The sequence below is a fragment of the Musca autumnalis genome, unplaced genomic scaffold, assembly GCF_047663935.1.
Source record: "Musca autumnalis isolate F117 unplaced genomic scaffold, ASM4766393v1 scaffold_3, whole genome shotgun sequence".
In the NCBI taxonomy this organism is placed as follows: domain Eukaryota; kingdom Metazoa; phylum Arthropoda; class Insecta; order Diptera; family Muscidae; genus Musca; species Musca autumnalis.
The window spans coordinates 56002238-56018088 of NW_027411866.1; the positions used below are offsets into that span (position 1 = coordinate 56002238).

At 35.8% G+C, this 15851-nt stretch overlaps 1 protein-coding gene across 15 annotated transcripts in view; it reads right to left on the reverse strand.

Annotated features, from left to right (window-relative positions):
- The window catches only part of Actn (alpha actinin), a 106506-nt gene that overhangs the window by 42844 nt on the left and 47811 nt on the right, over positions 1 to 15851 (reverse strand). For 3 of the 15 annotated variants that reach the window (XM_073978590.1, XM_073978585.1, XM_073978579.1), the window contains exon 2: positions 1019 to 1156. In XM_073978590.1, the coding sequence (XP_073834691.1) occupies positions 1019 to 1135 (117 nt within the window). In that variant the 5' untranslated portion in view covers positions 1136 to 1156. Of the gene's footprint in view, positions 1 to 1018; positions 1424 to 2165; positions 2537 to 15851 lie in introns of those variants that run through there. The other 12 variants (XM_073978587.1, XM_073978583.1, XM_073978577.1 and 9 more) reach the window with 10 other exon arrangements.

The following is a 15851-nucleotide window of genomic DNA, read 5'->3' on the forward strand; positions in this document are numbered from 1 at the left end:
TACCTACTACAAAAATACATACATATACACATATCTATTGAAACTTTATCGAAAAATGGTGAGTGTGGTGAATATATAGGGTGAATGAAATAAAGATCATGATAAAGATCAAGAAGACGGAACTCAATATTTAGAATATACGAACGGAGGAAAAGGAAAATAATAACTGCAGTAAAAAGAAGGGAGAGGGGAGGTGAAGGGAAACAAAACTGGAACAGCCAGCCATTCCTAATCATATTTGTTTGAGTGAGGTGGTGAAGATTGGATAAATGTGTGAAAATAACCACCCACCCATCCATCCACCCAATATCTGCTGCGACTTTTCGCGGCCAAGACAATTTTGATACTGAAAAGAATTTTGAAAAGTTTATTTTTTATGCCACATTCATCTGTTGAAATTTTTAAAAATAATGTTATAAAAAATAGCCTTTACGTGGGCGGCGTTTGGGTGGATAGATGGATGGTTGTGGCTCTTAGTGGTTCTTGCAATAGAGCGACAAAATATTATTTATAAGATTGTGTTGTTGTTATTGTTCAATTTTCGTTGAAAATAAAAATGAAGAAACAAATTTTGGTATTCCAATATTTGAGGCCAAGAGTAAGGAAAGGGGAAATTTTCACATTAAAATGTTCTAAAGGAAAATATATACACCACATATAGGTAAGTAGGTATGTGTATGTAGGGGACGGGACGACTGATGATGATATTGGGGCGGTGTTCAACAGCTGCTGTGAACATGTGAAGAATATCATCTCGTACATGCAAATCGGTCATATATGTACATATTTACGCACGAACACGTATGCAGCATCGCATCTCTCTGTGCCACTTCTTTGTGGTGGTGGTAATGGGACGAGTGAATGGATTATATATCACCACATTCATTGCTATAATAATTACCAATCATTTATGACAATTTCCTTTGCCTATCTTCAATACTATTATTGGCAAAATATTGATTTTTTTATGTAATAGACATTCCAATAAATAGTTCAATGCAATCTTTGCACAACTTACCTTCTTCTGTTGTTTCTCCCAGGCGGGATCCAAAAGTCCCTCGCGCTCCCACTCTTCTTCCTGCTCCATGTAGTTTTCATTGTAACCTTCCATGGAGAGACCGTTCTCCATCATCATTTTGAATTCGTTGTGTTGTTACTGTAGTTGAAATGACGTTTCAAGAGTTAGTTGTTTTTTTGCTTAACTTTTTGTCGGATTTAATATTAATTATTTTATTTGATTTTTTCTTTCTTTTAAACTTAAACTAATATTTCGTGTTTTGTTGTGGTTGTTGTTGTGCTTTCAGGGAGTAGAGGAGGGATTTAGAAATCAATTCCAACACTTTGTCAAAGTTGGAAGTGAGAAAATTGAGAATTCTACTAAAGCAATTTGTATTTCGTTCGAAGTATCCTTAAGATTCTAAATCTAAAATAAAAAAAAATATTCAAGGGATAAAGAGAGAGGGAAAGAAAAAAGTAAGAAGAATGGTACTGTGTAAGCAACAAACTAAACAAATAACGACAAAACGAAAAAAGCAGGGAAGTCTAACGACAGCAAATTCAAATCTAATTTTAAAATATCCACTTAAATATAATACATATAAATGTTTTCTACTATTTCGCTTTTGTATTTTTAAATGCAGAGTTTTGGCACAATTTTTGAAAATAATTTCAATTGCGATTGCAGCAACATTTCAGTGTTTTTTGTTCATTTTGCAAAATATGCAAACATTTTTTCGTAATCGCAGAGGAATATGAATTTTCTTTCTTTTTTCTTTTATTTTTTCGCTTCTCGTTTTCTTCCTCTTTTCTTTTTTCTTTTGATGAAATTGAAAATAAAACTTTTTTGAAAAGATTTTTTTCTTAAGAATTTTTATTTGTCGTTTCTTTTTTATATTCTTGTGATTGTATAACACTAGTTTATTGTTGTTGTTATTGTTCCATATATATATTTTATATTTTTTATAGAAAAATATTTCTATGTTAGTCAAAGTAGTATCCACATAAGTTTTTTTTTCTGTTGGTTCAAAAATATTTTATATTTCTTCGATACAAATTTTGAAGAAAAAAAGATCATATAATACACATGTATCTATATACATATGTAGATCAAATTTATATATATTTGTATATATAGGATAAAGATTTTTTATTAGAACGATAAATACGTGTGTCGCTTGCAAAGAGAATGACCCGCTCGCGTTGGTAGCCAACTCAAAACTAATGTTGCGCCAACGATAATCGTGCGTTCGAACTCGTAAGAAAACTTTCTGTTTGATTTTTTGTGCAACTTTACTTTGGGATGCCTAGCTAGCTGGTTGGTTGATTGGTGCTGGTGTTTGCCGATCTTCAATGGTTTGTGGGTTGTTTATGCTCAGTCAGTCTCCTCTTTGTTGTGCTCTTATTGAGTCGGCTGGTGGCTTGCTGTGCTCTTGTCAGTCTCATTTACTCACACCGCACCCATATGCGCCACTATGCAAACAAACATTTCTCAATGCTTTAAAAGCAAACGTCGACGGCCAGAAAGTTGCAGTTAGCAGCACTGCTTATGGTGTTAGCCAAGAAGAAAACCAGCCAGTGAGCCAGCCAGCCATACAAGATCCATTGTATATACATAATTGTTTTTACGACAGACGTTGTAGTCGCCGTCACAATATTGACTGAGAATCGATCGATTGATCCCAACGTCACAGGAACCATCGACACTCTATGTACGTTGAACAGAGCGAACGGGCAGACATACTAGCCTACCTACCTCCCCCTTCCATCGACACTCATTTATAGCTACCTAATAACTAGACAACACTTCCGAACACTAAAGGCCCTCTCTTAACGGGTCAATGCAGAAGGCAAAATCAATATACAGGATGTTTATTGTCATTATTGTCAATAGCTACTCAATATTGTATGTATGCTTTAAAATGCACATACAACCAATGTATAATAGGGTATTGTACATATGGATGTATCTACAGAGTGACCGTTAAGAGAATGTTTATTTGCTCAATTGACAGGAGCCAAAAGACATTTATCATTTGACCAAAAAAACGCTTGTCAACAATTTTATGAGTGGGTGGTTTAGGTGACGATGCGCGTTTACTTTGACAAAACATTTTCGTATTTAAAGATCGATTGGACAAGCAATATTTAGCCAGTTCATCATGAAGTTAATGTTAAGAACAAGTGTCAGACAAATATATGCGACTTATGGTTTACAGTGAATCTGGGTTAACAACATCTATGCGTAACTTCCTTTCTCGTTCAACAGTTTCATCGAAAAGTGACTGTTAAACAAGTAAAAAAGTCGGCTTTGCAGACAGTGATGTACCCTCAGCCATTGTGAATTGAAACACTTTTATCCCAAAAAAACATACATACATATGTATGTATTTAGGGGCGCTTCAAAAATGTAGGCGTATGAACCGACAAAAAATGGTTTTGGATTAAAACTCAAAAGTTTTGCGGGAGAGGTAAAGGAATGAACCGACATAGTGCATTTTGGAAGTGGGTCTTATTTTAGGATTCATTCCTCTCGATAGATATCGCGCCCACCTGTCATTTCAGTTGGTCGCCATATAATTTAGAACTTTTGGACCATTATATCAGGAAACATGTACATAATATCACTATAAACAGGGCCACTGGGAGTGCCTTCCTCGAATCCTCGAACAGACCCTTAAACACACAAAAATTTCGAACATTTTTGTGGATGGTACACCAAGGAGTGGACTTATAGGGCCCAATTTTGAACATAAAATAAGTTTGGACAAAATATTTGTAGATCAAAAGTTTGGATCGACCAAATCGGTTGCTCCGTTTATGAGATATCGCGCGTATAATTTTAGCGAATATTTTCGAACTTTTTTGGGGGATGTAGCGGAAGGAGTGTACCTATAAACACCAACTTCGAATTTCATGTAATGTTCGAAAAAATATTACAATATGCAAAGTGTGGACCAGCGAAGTCTTCGTTTCGAGCGTTGTCGTGCTTTCGGGTCATTTTCTCACGAAGTATGGACTTGGCACTCAAAAAACTTGTAGCTTCGTAATAGGGGCTTTGAGCGCAACATGTTGCAAGAAAAATCCGAAGTTTTGTGTGGGAGGTATCCGAAGTAGGAGTAGTCCATATTCTAACCGGATTTAGGTCTCGTTGAAATATTACAATATGCAAAGTATGGATAAAATCGGTTACTGCCTTCGAGAGTTATCGTGCGCACAATTTTAGCGAAAAGTTTTGAACTTTTGTGGGGGAGGACCCGATGGAGTGGACCGATAATGACCATCTTGGAACTTGTCTTAATTTTGAGCAAAATATTACGGCAAATTTTGGACCGAATACGTTTATACGTTCGAGAGTTATCGTGCGCTCCATTCACTACACTTGGTGCCATAGCGGGTTTTTACAGTTTTTGGACCATGTATGGACTTGGCCCTGAAAAAACGTGTACCGTCATAATGGGGTCAGCAAGTACAATTTAAAATCAAAACGATTCGAGAGGAGGTCTTAAACTGCACTTTTCCGAAATTTTGTTTGGGAAGTAATGCGTTCGAGATAAGCTTCAAAATACCTGGAATCGGGCGGCGCTGTTATTTGGGAGCTATACCAAAACGTCGACTTATTATATGCCCATATTTCTGGTGGAGGAGATTTTTGTCAACTAGGAACTCTAAATGGCAAATTAACCTATTTGTGGCGAAAACGTCGATAAAAACTTCAAAATGACAGAAATCGGTGGTGCCGATATATAGGGACTAATATAAAAATGGACCTTTGCCAATAATTTTTAGAGGAGAAATTTTTTGACTATCAGGAACTCTTAATGCCAAATAACAACTAATTAAGACCGAAAATGTCGATAAAAACGTCAAAATACCTTAAATCGGACGGTACCGTTATATGGGTGATATTACCAAACGTGGGCCTATGTCTACAATTTCATGTTTAGAAGATTTTTTGGGCCGAAAACATCGATAAAAACTTCAAAATATCTAAAATTGGGTGGTACTGTTATATGGGTCTATACCAAAATGTGGATCTATGTCGATAATGGAGAGGAGAAATTTTTTGACATCTAGGGATCATAAACACCAAATAATAGGTAATTAAGACCGAAAATGTAGATAAAACCTTCAAAATACCTGAAATGGGTCGGTACTGTTATATGGGGGCTATAAGAAAACGTGGACCTACGTCTATAACTTTTGATGGAGAAGTTATTTGACCACTAAGAACCTTAAATACCAAATTACATTAATTTGGGCGGAAAATGTCGATAACAACATGAAAATAAAATCGGGTGGTACCACTGTATGAGAGCTTTTCCAAAACATGGACCTATGTTCGCAATTTTTGGTAAAAAAGTTGTTTGGCTCCGGTACAGTTATATGGAGGGTATACCAAAACGTGGGCCGATAGAGGACAACTTCGACACTAGACACTGACGGACGGGCGGACGGACATGCATATATCAACGCATACTTTTACGCTAATCAAGAATGTATGTATATACTTTATAGCAAATGATTATTTCAATGCGTTACAAACTAAATATATCCTCCATACTATGGTGGAATGATTAACTTTCGGAAAGATTACTGGATGCTTGGGCTGTGATTCGAAAGATAATATGACACTTTCAGCGCTGACTAATCCCTTAGCTAAGTGCAAGCAACACTTTCTGAGTATTTCGGCTATGAAATACTTTTCTATATTTGTGTCCTACTATGTTCAACACGTCACTCGGACTCGGCGAACATTTTTCAGTTCTATCTTTGTTAAATATTTGGCGTTCAATAGTTAGCGTGTGCACTATGTACTCGGGATGTCTCGGTTCGAATCACAGGCAAGACAACATGACATTTTCGGCGCTGACTAATCCCTTAACTAAGTACAAGCAACACTGTCCGAGTATTTCGGCTATGAACTATTTTTCTATATTTGTGTCTTATTATGTTTGACACGTCATTCGGACTCAGCGATAAAAAGTTCCCATATCATTGATCTTAAAATAGAATCGGGCTTCACTAATTTGGTATAATAGAAGTCTCCCCTTGTCCCATCGAGATATAATATAGAATATAGATAGAATATTTATTTCCTTAATTATAGCATTGCAAGTACACCGCACAGTGCTCAAAAAACAGAATTCTAATCCTACAGCTCACCCAATAACATTTGCACCAAATTTAATTTAAGGAGTTATGCCCACTTACAAATTTTACAAAATCGAACATTTTTATTGGCTCATTTTAAAGTACAGGTAGAATAGAATATGTTGCAAAAGTTTCAAGTCGATCGGACAAAAATCAGCTGAGATATGAGCGTTAGAAAGAGACAATTATTTGCGATTTGTATGTAACATCGAAGTTTTAAACGCGACTTTCTCGAAATTTTATTTTTGAAAACGGATGATCCGATCGTCATATGTTTTTGTGGGATTATTATAGTTATAGATCTATGGCAAAAAACTATCCATTTTTTAGTTAAAATCGAAATTTTGACTTTGACTGTTCAGGATTTTTTTTTAAACGGATATTTTTTACCCTCAGCCTTTAGGCTGATACGATGAAAATGTGCCTCATCGAAATAATGGTTTTAGACCCCAAGTATGTTTGGACGAAATGTGTTTCAGACAATTTGGAGTCGATCTAGCCATGTCCGTCCGTCTGTCCTGCTGGCTGGAGCGCACGATAACTCTCGAACGGATGAACCGATTCGGTTCAAATTTTGGCTTTCGTAATATTTTGCCCAAACTTAGTTTAAGTTCGAAGATGAGCTACATCGGTCCACTCCTTCCGGTACCTCCCCCACAAAAGTTCGAAAATGTTCGGAAAGTTTGTGCGCACGATAACTCTTGAAGGGAGTGACCGATTTGGTCCAAACTTTGTATAGCGAAAACTTTCTACCAGAGTAATATGAGGTTCCAATATGGTCTCAATAGGTCCACTCCTTCGGGTACCTCCCACACAAAATTTCGGAAAAGTTCAGTTTAGGGCCATCTCTCGAATCGCTTTGATTTTTGTTTTAGCAACTTGTATTCCCCGCCCTCCATACGACGGTACAAGTTTCATCAGGGGCAAGTCCATACTTCCTGAGAAAATAGCATGAAAGTTGCAAAAAACCCGTATGACACCGTGTGGGGTGGTTGGAGCGCAAGATAACTCTCGAACGGATCCGCCGATTCGGTCCAAAATATAGCCTTAGTAATATGTTGTCAAAACATATTTTAAGTTTGAAGATAAGCCATATCGGTCCACTCCTTCAGGTACCTCCCCCACAAAAGTTCAAAAATGTTCGGAAAAATTGTTCGTTCGGTAACCCTTGAAGGGAGTGGCCGAATTGGTCTATACTTTACACATCCTAATATATCTACCAGATATAGATCAGGTTTAAATATGGACTATATTTGTCCACTCCATCCGGTACCTCCCACACAAAATTTCGGATAAGTTCACTTTAAGACCTGCTATCGAATCACTTTGATTTTTGTTGAAGCAACTTGCATTCGCTGCCTCAGTTACGATGGCAAAAGTTTTTTTAGGGGCAAGTCCATACTTCTTGAGCAAACAGCCCGAAGAGTGTAAAAACCCCCTATGGCACCGATCCTAATCAACATTTTTGTCGGTTCAAACGCCCAAAATTTTTAAAACCCCCTAAATACATACGTATTTTGGGAAAACATTTTTTCAATATACACAGGCTGAGGGTATATCTCTGTCGGCAAAGCCGACTGATACTTTTTTTACTTGTTTAATTCCTTTTTGCTAAAGTACAAAATTATTAGGTTCTTAATGATCCCTCAAAAACATATTTCTGATCGGTTTATTCGTTTTCGAGCTACAGTGGGCACCGCAAACTGCTTTAGTAAAAACAGTGTTTCGTAGGCGGTCTGAACACTGTGCAATATTTTTCAACAAAAAAACATTCAGAAAGTAGCTCAAGGTGTGATCTTTCTGATAAAAATAAAACCTTCTAAAAAATTTGGAAGATTTCTTGTAAAAAATTCATGAAAAATGTCATTTTTCGAGTTCAATAAGTGGCCATAACCCCTTAATACCATTCAGTACATTTCGCACACTCATAGTACGAATTTCCGAAATCTCCGACAATTTGTCACAAAACTGTGCAATATTTATCAACAGAAAAAAAATAGCGAAAGTAGCTAAAGGTGTGCTCATTCAGATGAAACAAGGAAAAACGTTATATGGAACCATACTATAAATGTGGACCCATGTCCGTAATTTTTGGGGTTCCGTCGAAGGTGGAAAGGGCAAGTTGAGAAATTCGGAGGAAGTCGTTCGGAAGTTCGGTGGAGGTTGTTCGGAGGAGGTATTTCGGAATAGTAAAATCTAATGGATTTTTTGTGATGTGCCACACTTTGAGTAAATAAGCGATATGTTTGTTAGCTTATTTTTCAACCTCTAGTGGCCATAGAATAATCATTTATTCTAGTGGTTAAAGTATAACTACTTATTCAGTGCGACATGCCCTTGTTAAAATAATTGGTTAGTAGAGGGTTTTGTAAGTAGTTACGACTACCAAAAATACTCTTAAACCCCATTATTTGGTAATGATTAGACAACGGAATCCTATGCAAATGCATACAGTGGCGGCCATATAATTAAGAACGACATCGTATTGAATAATATTTGCCTCGCTACATTCCAAATATTTGAATATTTATATGGAACAAAATTTTTAAATAAAGTACACGGTAAGCACTTTCAAATAAAGCCAAAACATGTTTTAATTCCCCCTCGTTTATACGAAAGAAACCACGATTTATTAAAATAGTTATAAATCGACCTGGCCACATAATTAAGAACGATATAAGTAAAGGTTACCTAAAGGTAATTTTCATGCAAAATATGTGAATATATCTTTATGTATTTTAGAAATCGGTTACTTTGATCCATTTTTGGCATCAAATGTCCTTCAATGGTACATATTATTGAGTCTAAGTTTGATAATTAGGGCATACCTAACGTTTTCCAAAATTCACCCATAATTTGCCGAATTTATTTTATTTTTGGGATCTAAACCGACAGTTTTGGCTTCCTCTCATTCCACCGATGACGCTCTGAGCGATACCCTGTGATTGTCGTTCCATAATCGGCGCTTATTTACCCTTAAATTGGTTTTTACCCCACCTCTTGGAGTCCTTTACGAGGAAATTGTCTGTGAAATAGTTTCGTAAGAGCAATTTCCACCTCATAAAGCGGAAGGATTTTTGTCTGCAGGTAGTAGGCAGTAAATGAAACAATAATATAACGTCTATACAAAAATTGGAAGAATTCCACACCGAATATAACATTTATTAAAATAATGTTTTGAATGCTCGAATTCCACAATAATTTTGTGTCTGTACATCAGACATTAGTTTATATAAAAATGTTATTTTTATCCATAAAAATTATTGATTTGACTGGTTTTGATATTAATATGAGATTCGTTGATTAAAAAGTCTTACATAATTATGCCTACCACACCCACAAAGACGTTGTGCAATGAAGGCTTTCAAAATGTTAAACCTTTCATTTTTGTTCGGTGTACCGTTAGGCCAATTTTTTGTACAAAACGAAATTATTTTTTTATTTCCTGTCTACTACCTGCAGACAACAATCCTAGCGATTTATAAGGTGGAAATGGCTCATTTGAAATTATTTTCCAGACAATTCCCTCGTAAAGGACTCAATGAAGTGGGGTAAAAACCAATTTAAGGGTAAATAAGCGCCGACTATGGAACGACAATCACAGGGTATCGTTTAGAGCGTCATCGAGGGGATGAGATGAAGCCAAATCTTTGCCTTTAGATCCCAAAAATAAAATAAATTCGTCAAATTATGGGCAAATTTTTGAAAACTTTATGTATTCCCTAATTAGCAAACTTAGACTCAATAATATGTGCTATTGAAGGACATTTGATGCCAGAAATGGATCAAAGTAACCGATTTCTAAAATACATAACGATATATTCACATATTGTGTATGAAAATTACCTTTAAGTAACCTTTACTTATATCGTTCTTAATTATGTGGCCAGGTCGATTTATAACTACTTTAATAAATCGTGGTTTCTTTCGTATAAAAGAGGGGGAATTAAAACATGTTTTGGCTTTATTTTAAAGTGCTTACCGTGTACTTTATTTACAAATTTTATTCCATATAAATATTCAAATATTTAGAACGTAGCAGGTCAAATACTTGTTAATACGTTGTCGTTCTTAATTATATGGTCGCCACTGTATATGGTTAGGACGGTCGTAGAGAAAATCTGATTAGACAGAAACTCGTTTTATTATAAAATAAAACGAATTAGGCCCAGAAATTTTTGCATATTTTGCATATCGTGCATATTTTGACATATTTGTACATATCTGCAAAAATTAGCATATGCAAAATAATATGCAAAACATATTCAAGGATTTGTGGTCTAAATATCCCACCAAAATGGCTAAAATTTGGTATGAAGTCTTCGTTAGGGGTATGTAACTTTACAACTAAAATCTGTCCTCATAGGTCCCCGTCTTCATATATCCCCCATAGAACGGTACCTACCGATATTCGGTATTTTGAAGGTTGTTGCTGTGGTTATACATTTCTCTATTTTATTGACTTGTCTGAAGAGAATTTTAAACAGAAAACTTGTACACACAAACATTTTTGTACCTATTATTGAAATATTTGTTGCATAAGAAAATATGTAAAATGCATAAGTTTTGCATATGCAAAAATTTATGCATTTTGCATAATATTGCATATGTCATATGTTTCGATTGCAATGTAATCAGAAGCCAAAAATATACCCAGTCTCAAAATTTGACATGAATCGGACCAAAAATAGGGGTTGCATAAAATTCCGCTGTCTAGTAATGATTTCTTTGTTGGGTTTTATTTGAATGAACCCTTCATGAAGAAGAATAAACTTATTGAAGGGAAAAAATATTTTCTAGTTTTTAGTGCATTTATAAATAAAACGCCTTAACTTACTCTTTTTTAATTAATTACTTATTATTATATTTTGTTTGTTTTTTTTTATTGTATGAATATGAATATCGACTTTTTCAAAGTGCGTCTCTGGAAGTATTAATCAAAAAAATCTGAAAATATATGAAATGTTTTCCTGATGCGCATCATCAACACAGCAAAAAATAAACAAAAAAACAAAAACCACTTTTTTGAAAAAGTGTCCGATTTCACTCAGAAACCCCCATATTATTTTTAAAGGTGAATCTCTTTTTCCTTAAAAAAAATCAGGCTGATGGTATACTCTGTTTACAGTTCAACATTTTTTAAAAATTGATATTTTCAATTCCATTTCGCCTAAGGACAAGATTATTGGGTTCTTAACGATCACACAAAAATATATGCTGATCGGTTTATTCGTTTTCGAGCCACAGTGGACACCGAAAATTTATTTAGTAAAAACAGTGCTTCGTAGGCGGCTATGGGCAGTACAAGGTGTGACTTTTAAAAGATGAACAAATCTTCTAATAAAGTTTGATAGATTTCTTGTAAAAAATCATGAAAAATGGCTCAATAAGCGGCTGCAGCCCCTTAAATCAGTACCAAGTAGGTTGTCGGCAGTCAGAGAAGTTTTATATTTTAATTAATGTAGATCTATAGAACGATGTCAGGGAGCGAATATCTCTAGTATCTCCTTAAAAGAAATGTTGATCCGTGAAAAGCTTATGCACATGGGTTTATGATGTAGGGTATCACATTGTCAGCCTATTTAACTATATCGTTTGCTACAAATAAATTTTGAATGTTTTCATTCAACATAGATTAATTTATATGGTACAACATGTAAGAGTCTCGAAACGAAATATTTAATTATTGAACAAATGTCTGAACAAGATTTTAATTTTATGGCAATGAATCGGAGGTTTGTTATTTTTATTCGCTTTTTCTGCTACTAAAATAGTCTTCGGTTTCTATTTTGATCAGTTTAAGTGGTGCCATCATCATCATCATCGCCATCACAGTACCGCGTGCCGCCGGTGGCATCATCAAATTTTCAGTACGTAACCCATTCAAGAGAATAGAAGCCAGTCTGTCATCGGTAGTAGTCCCATCATCTGCACTACAATGTATGATGGTACAATTCACCAAATTCAAATGAAATGAAGTGTATAAAATGAATTACTACTGTATTGCAGACACTTACATACATTCAAATACTTGGGATATAACAGAGAGGTTTATAACAACAACATTCACTTTGAAATACAGTGTTGTTTATTTATTTAGAGATAATAAGTAACGATAATTGTTGGTAGGCAATTATACGTTTAGTGTCAAAGTGTAAACTTTGCATAAAGAATGTCGCATTTTCGAAACAGCTAGAAGGGAACATTGGATTTGTCATTCCCCGGCAGGCGTCTTAGAATGTTCGACACACCATTCGGACAGGGACAAAGAAAGACGGTGCTATATCAATGAACAAAAAAATATCCGTCAGAACACGTTGTTCCACCTGCAAAGAAGGTTGATATGACTATAGATAAGTGATAGTTTACCCCAATATTAAGTCCAGATATTTTTTCAAATTTTTTGTACAACAACAAAAGGTCAATGTTTATACCCTACACCACTATGTGGTAAGGGGTATTATGTGTTAGTGCATTTGTATGTAACATACAAAAGGAAGCGAGATAGACCCATAGTTCCTTCTAGCGATATACATAGAATCACTTTCTGAGTCGATTTATGCATGTCCGTCCGTCCGTCCGTCCGTTCGCAACATACAGGTCGCATTTGTTGACCGATTTCGCTGAAAATTGGGGAATACCATTTTTTAGCCGTCGGAAGATCAAGTTCGAAGATGGGCTATATCGGTCCAAGTTTTGGTATAGCCCCCATATAACGGTACCTCCCGATTTAAGGTATTTTAAGGATCTTAGCCGCATTTGTTGCCCAAACCAGCTGAAATTTTACATTTGAGGTTCCCAATGGCCGCGAAATTGCTCCACTAAAAATTGTCAAGATAGGTCCACGGTTCGGTATAGTCCCCATATAACGATACCTCCCGATTTAAGGTATTTTATGGATCTTAGCCACATTTTTTGCCCAAACTAGCTGAAATTTTACATTTGAGGTTCTCAATGGCCGCGAAATTGCTCCACTAAAAATTGTCAAGATAGGTCCACGGTTCGGTATAGTCCCCATATAACGATACCTCCCGATTTAAGGTATTTTAGGGATCTTAACCACATTTTTTGCTTGAACTAGCTGAAATTTTACATATGTGGTTCCCAGTGGCCACGAAATTTCGCCACTTAAAATTGTTAAGATAGGTCCATGTTTTTTGTAGCCCCCATATAACGGTACCTCCCGATTTTAGGTATTTTAACGATTTTCCCCAAATATGGCTCCAATTTGCCATTTGGAGTTTAATGAGTTCAAAAAATTTACTTTAATGTATTTCTCTTCTGGAATATTTTATAACCTAAAGGAAGACTAAATAACAAATTTCAGTCCTTACGAAAATCGAAAGGTACGAACATTGGGGGCTATATCGAAACATGAACCTAAACCGACGAATTTCGACTGGTGTAGGGTATTACATAGTCGGCCCCGCCCGACTTTGGTCTTTTCCTACTGGTTTTTAATATGATGTATGGTTTTTTAGTTAACCTTTGATCTTTAAATTAAGTCTTAAGTTTTTTCTTAGGCTCTAGGTCATTTCAATAAAACAAATGGTGATTTTGTTATATATCTTTATTTATTTTCCGATATTTCGATAATCATCAAGGATTTTTTGTATTTAAGTGTTAAGTGGGTTGCAACTTTATGTTCTGTCCTTCATGACAGGTGATTTCCAACCAAGTTGGAAATATCGAAAAATAAATAAAGATATAAAACAAAATCACCACTTGTTTTATTGAAATGACCTAGAGCCGAACAAAAAACTTAAGAAGTTTTTTAATACTATTAAATTTATTTTCCTAATAAACATTTTCTATATTTGTAAAATTAATATTAAGTGTACGTTTACAAATTATTATCAGTATGTTCTCAATGAATTTTATATACGAAGCAGTACATTTGTTTGTTTGCAGTGTTCGCACATCAACAGGGGTATTTTTATCACAAAAACCCACACCCACTCAACAGAAAATGCCAAAATGCCCCATATCATGAGAAAATAATTTCTTTCTTTTTTTTTTTGAAAACATAAACATCAAGTCGAGTAATTATGATGAAAAATAGCAGTACAAGGTAAACATTTTTAAAAACAAAACAAAAAGTGAAGAAGAAATTAAAATGTATTTTTGTAAAATTAGCATCAAATAAATGAACATTTTATTTTTGATGTAATTTCACATGACCAACAACAAGTATTCATTCATTATTTTTTCTAAAAATTGTATGGTTTTTTTGTGTTTAAACGATAAGAACAAGTTATCAGAATTTGGCAAGATGTACTCATTTATTTATTTCTCTAGAATGGTTAATTATTAAATATATATCGATAATTCCGTGGATTGTGCTACTTCCGATCAATCAATACTTCTGAGCATGTTCTATTCCGTATATCGGACTACATATCCACACGTCAAGGGTGAATTCTGTTAGTACACTACTCAAAAATGCTCTTATTCTTGGGGAAACTCATACTTCTCATTATAAGGATCTGATAAAATCCTCAGCTGTTTATTTGGATTATTTCCATTCTTCTGGTACCTCCTACACAAAAGTTCACAATTTGTTGGTGGTGTTTACATAACTACGATGTTTATAAATTATGAACTCTGATGGTCGGCTGGGTGACATACCCAGGAGTTATCTTGGTCCCCCTTTCATCTCACCTGGGGAGCTGCCTGTAACACCGTTAAAGGTATTGAGCTAACATGTGCCGCACATTCACCCATAATAACGTTAAGACCTTAGGATAGGCTAGTAACCCACTCATCCCTCCAAAAAGCAACATACTATGAAAAAACAAAGGACCATGATCTGCGAATCTACACCTAGAATGTTCACACTCTTTATAGAGAAGGTGCAATTTACGCATTGGAAGGTGTATCTGAAAAATATAAGGCCGATATTACTGCCATACAGGAAATACGATGGATTGGAAACTGCGTCACACCACCTGCTGATATACTTTGCAGCTGCAAAAAACATGATAGTTAGCAGTACCAGATTTAAGCATCTCGATATTCATAAGGGCACCTGGCTGTCTCCAGATCAAAGAACAAGTTATCAAATTGATCATGTTGTGACAGATGGAAAAAATTCATCGAATGTGTTGGATGTACGATCGTTCCGAGAAGCTAACATATATTCGGACCACAACCTTGTTGCAGCAAAGGTACGTACCCGTCTAAACGTTGCAAATAAAGCACGGACAGATACAACGCGGAAGTTGGACATCGGTAGGCTGCAAACATAACAGATAGCCACAGCATATTCCACTCAACTAGCCCAATTGCTTAATGAAAGCACTCCTCGTCCCGATAACATATCAGCACAATGTCAAAATATTGGCCACTCCATGCATACAGACGCAAAATCCATTCTTGGATACCAGAGACCTCCACCAAGGAATCCCGTTCCCACGACAATTGGATCTTCGTTCCGGAACGACCCGGGAACATCCCGGCCAGAGATTGTCAACCCAGCGACAGCTGTATCAACCGGAAGTTTTTTCCACAGGTGAGCAAAATATGCCGGCAACTTTGCTCGCCATCCTTCTAATTCGAGCCGGCATTGAGCAAAACCCCGGTCCATCGATCTGGATTTGTTCAGTGTGCAATAGGCGTACTGCGGCAAACTCCCCGTCAGTTAGATGTAACGTCTGCAGAAACTCGTGCCACCTCAGGAGGTGCTCAGGTCTCACCACACA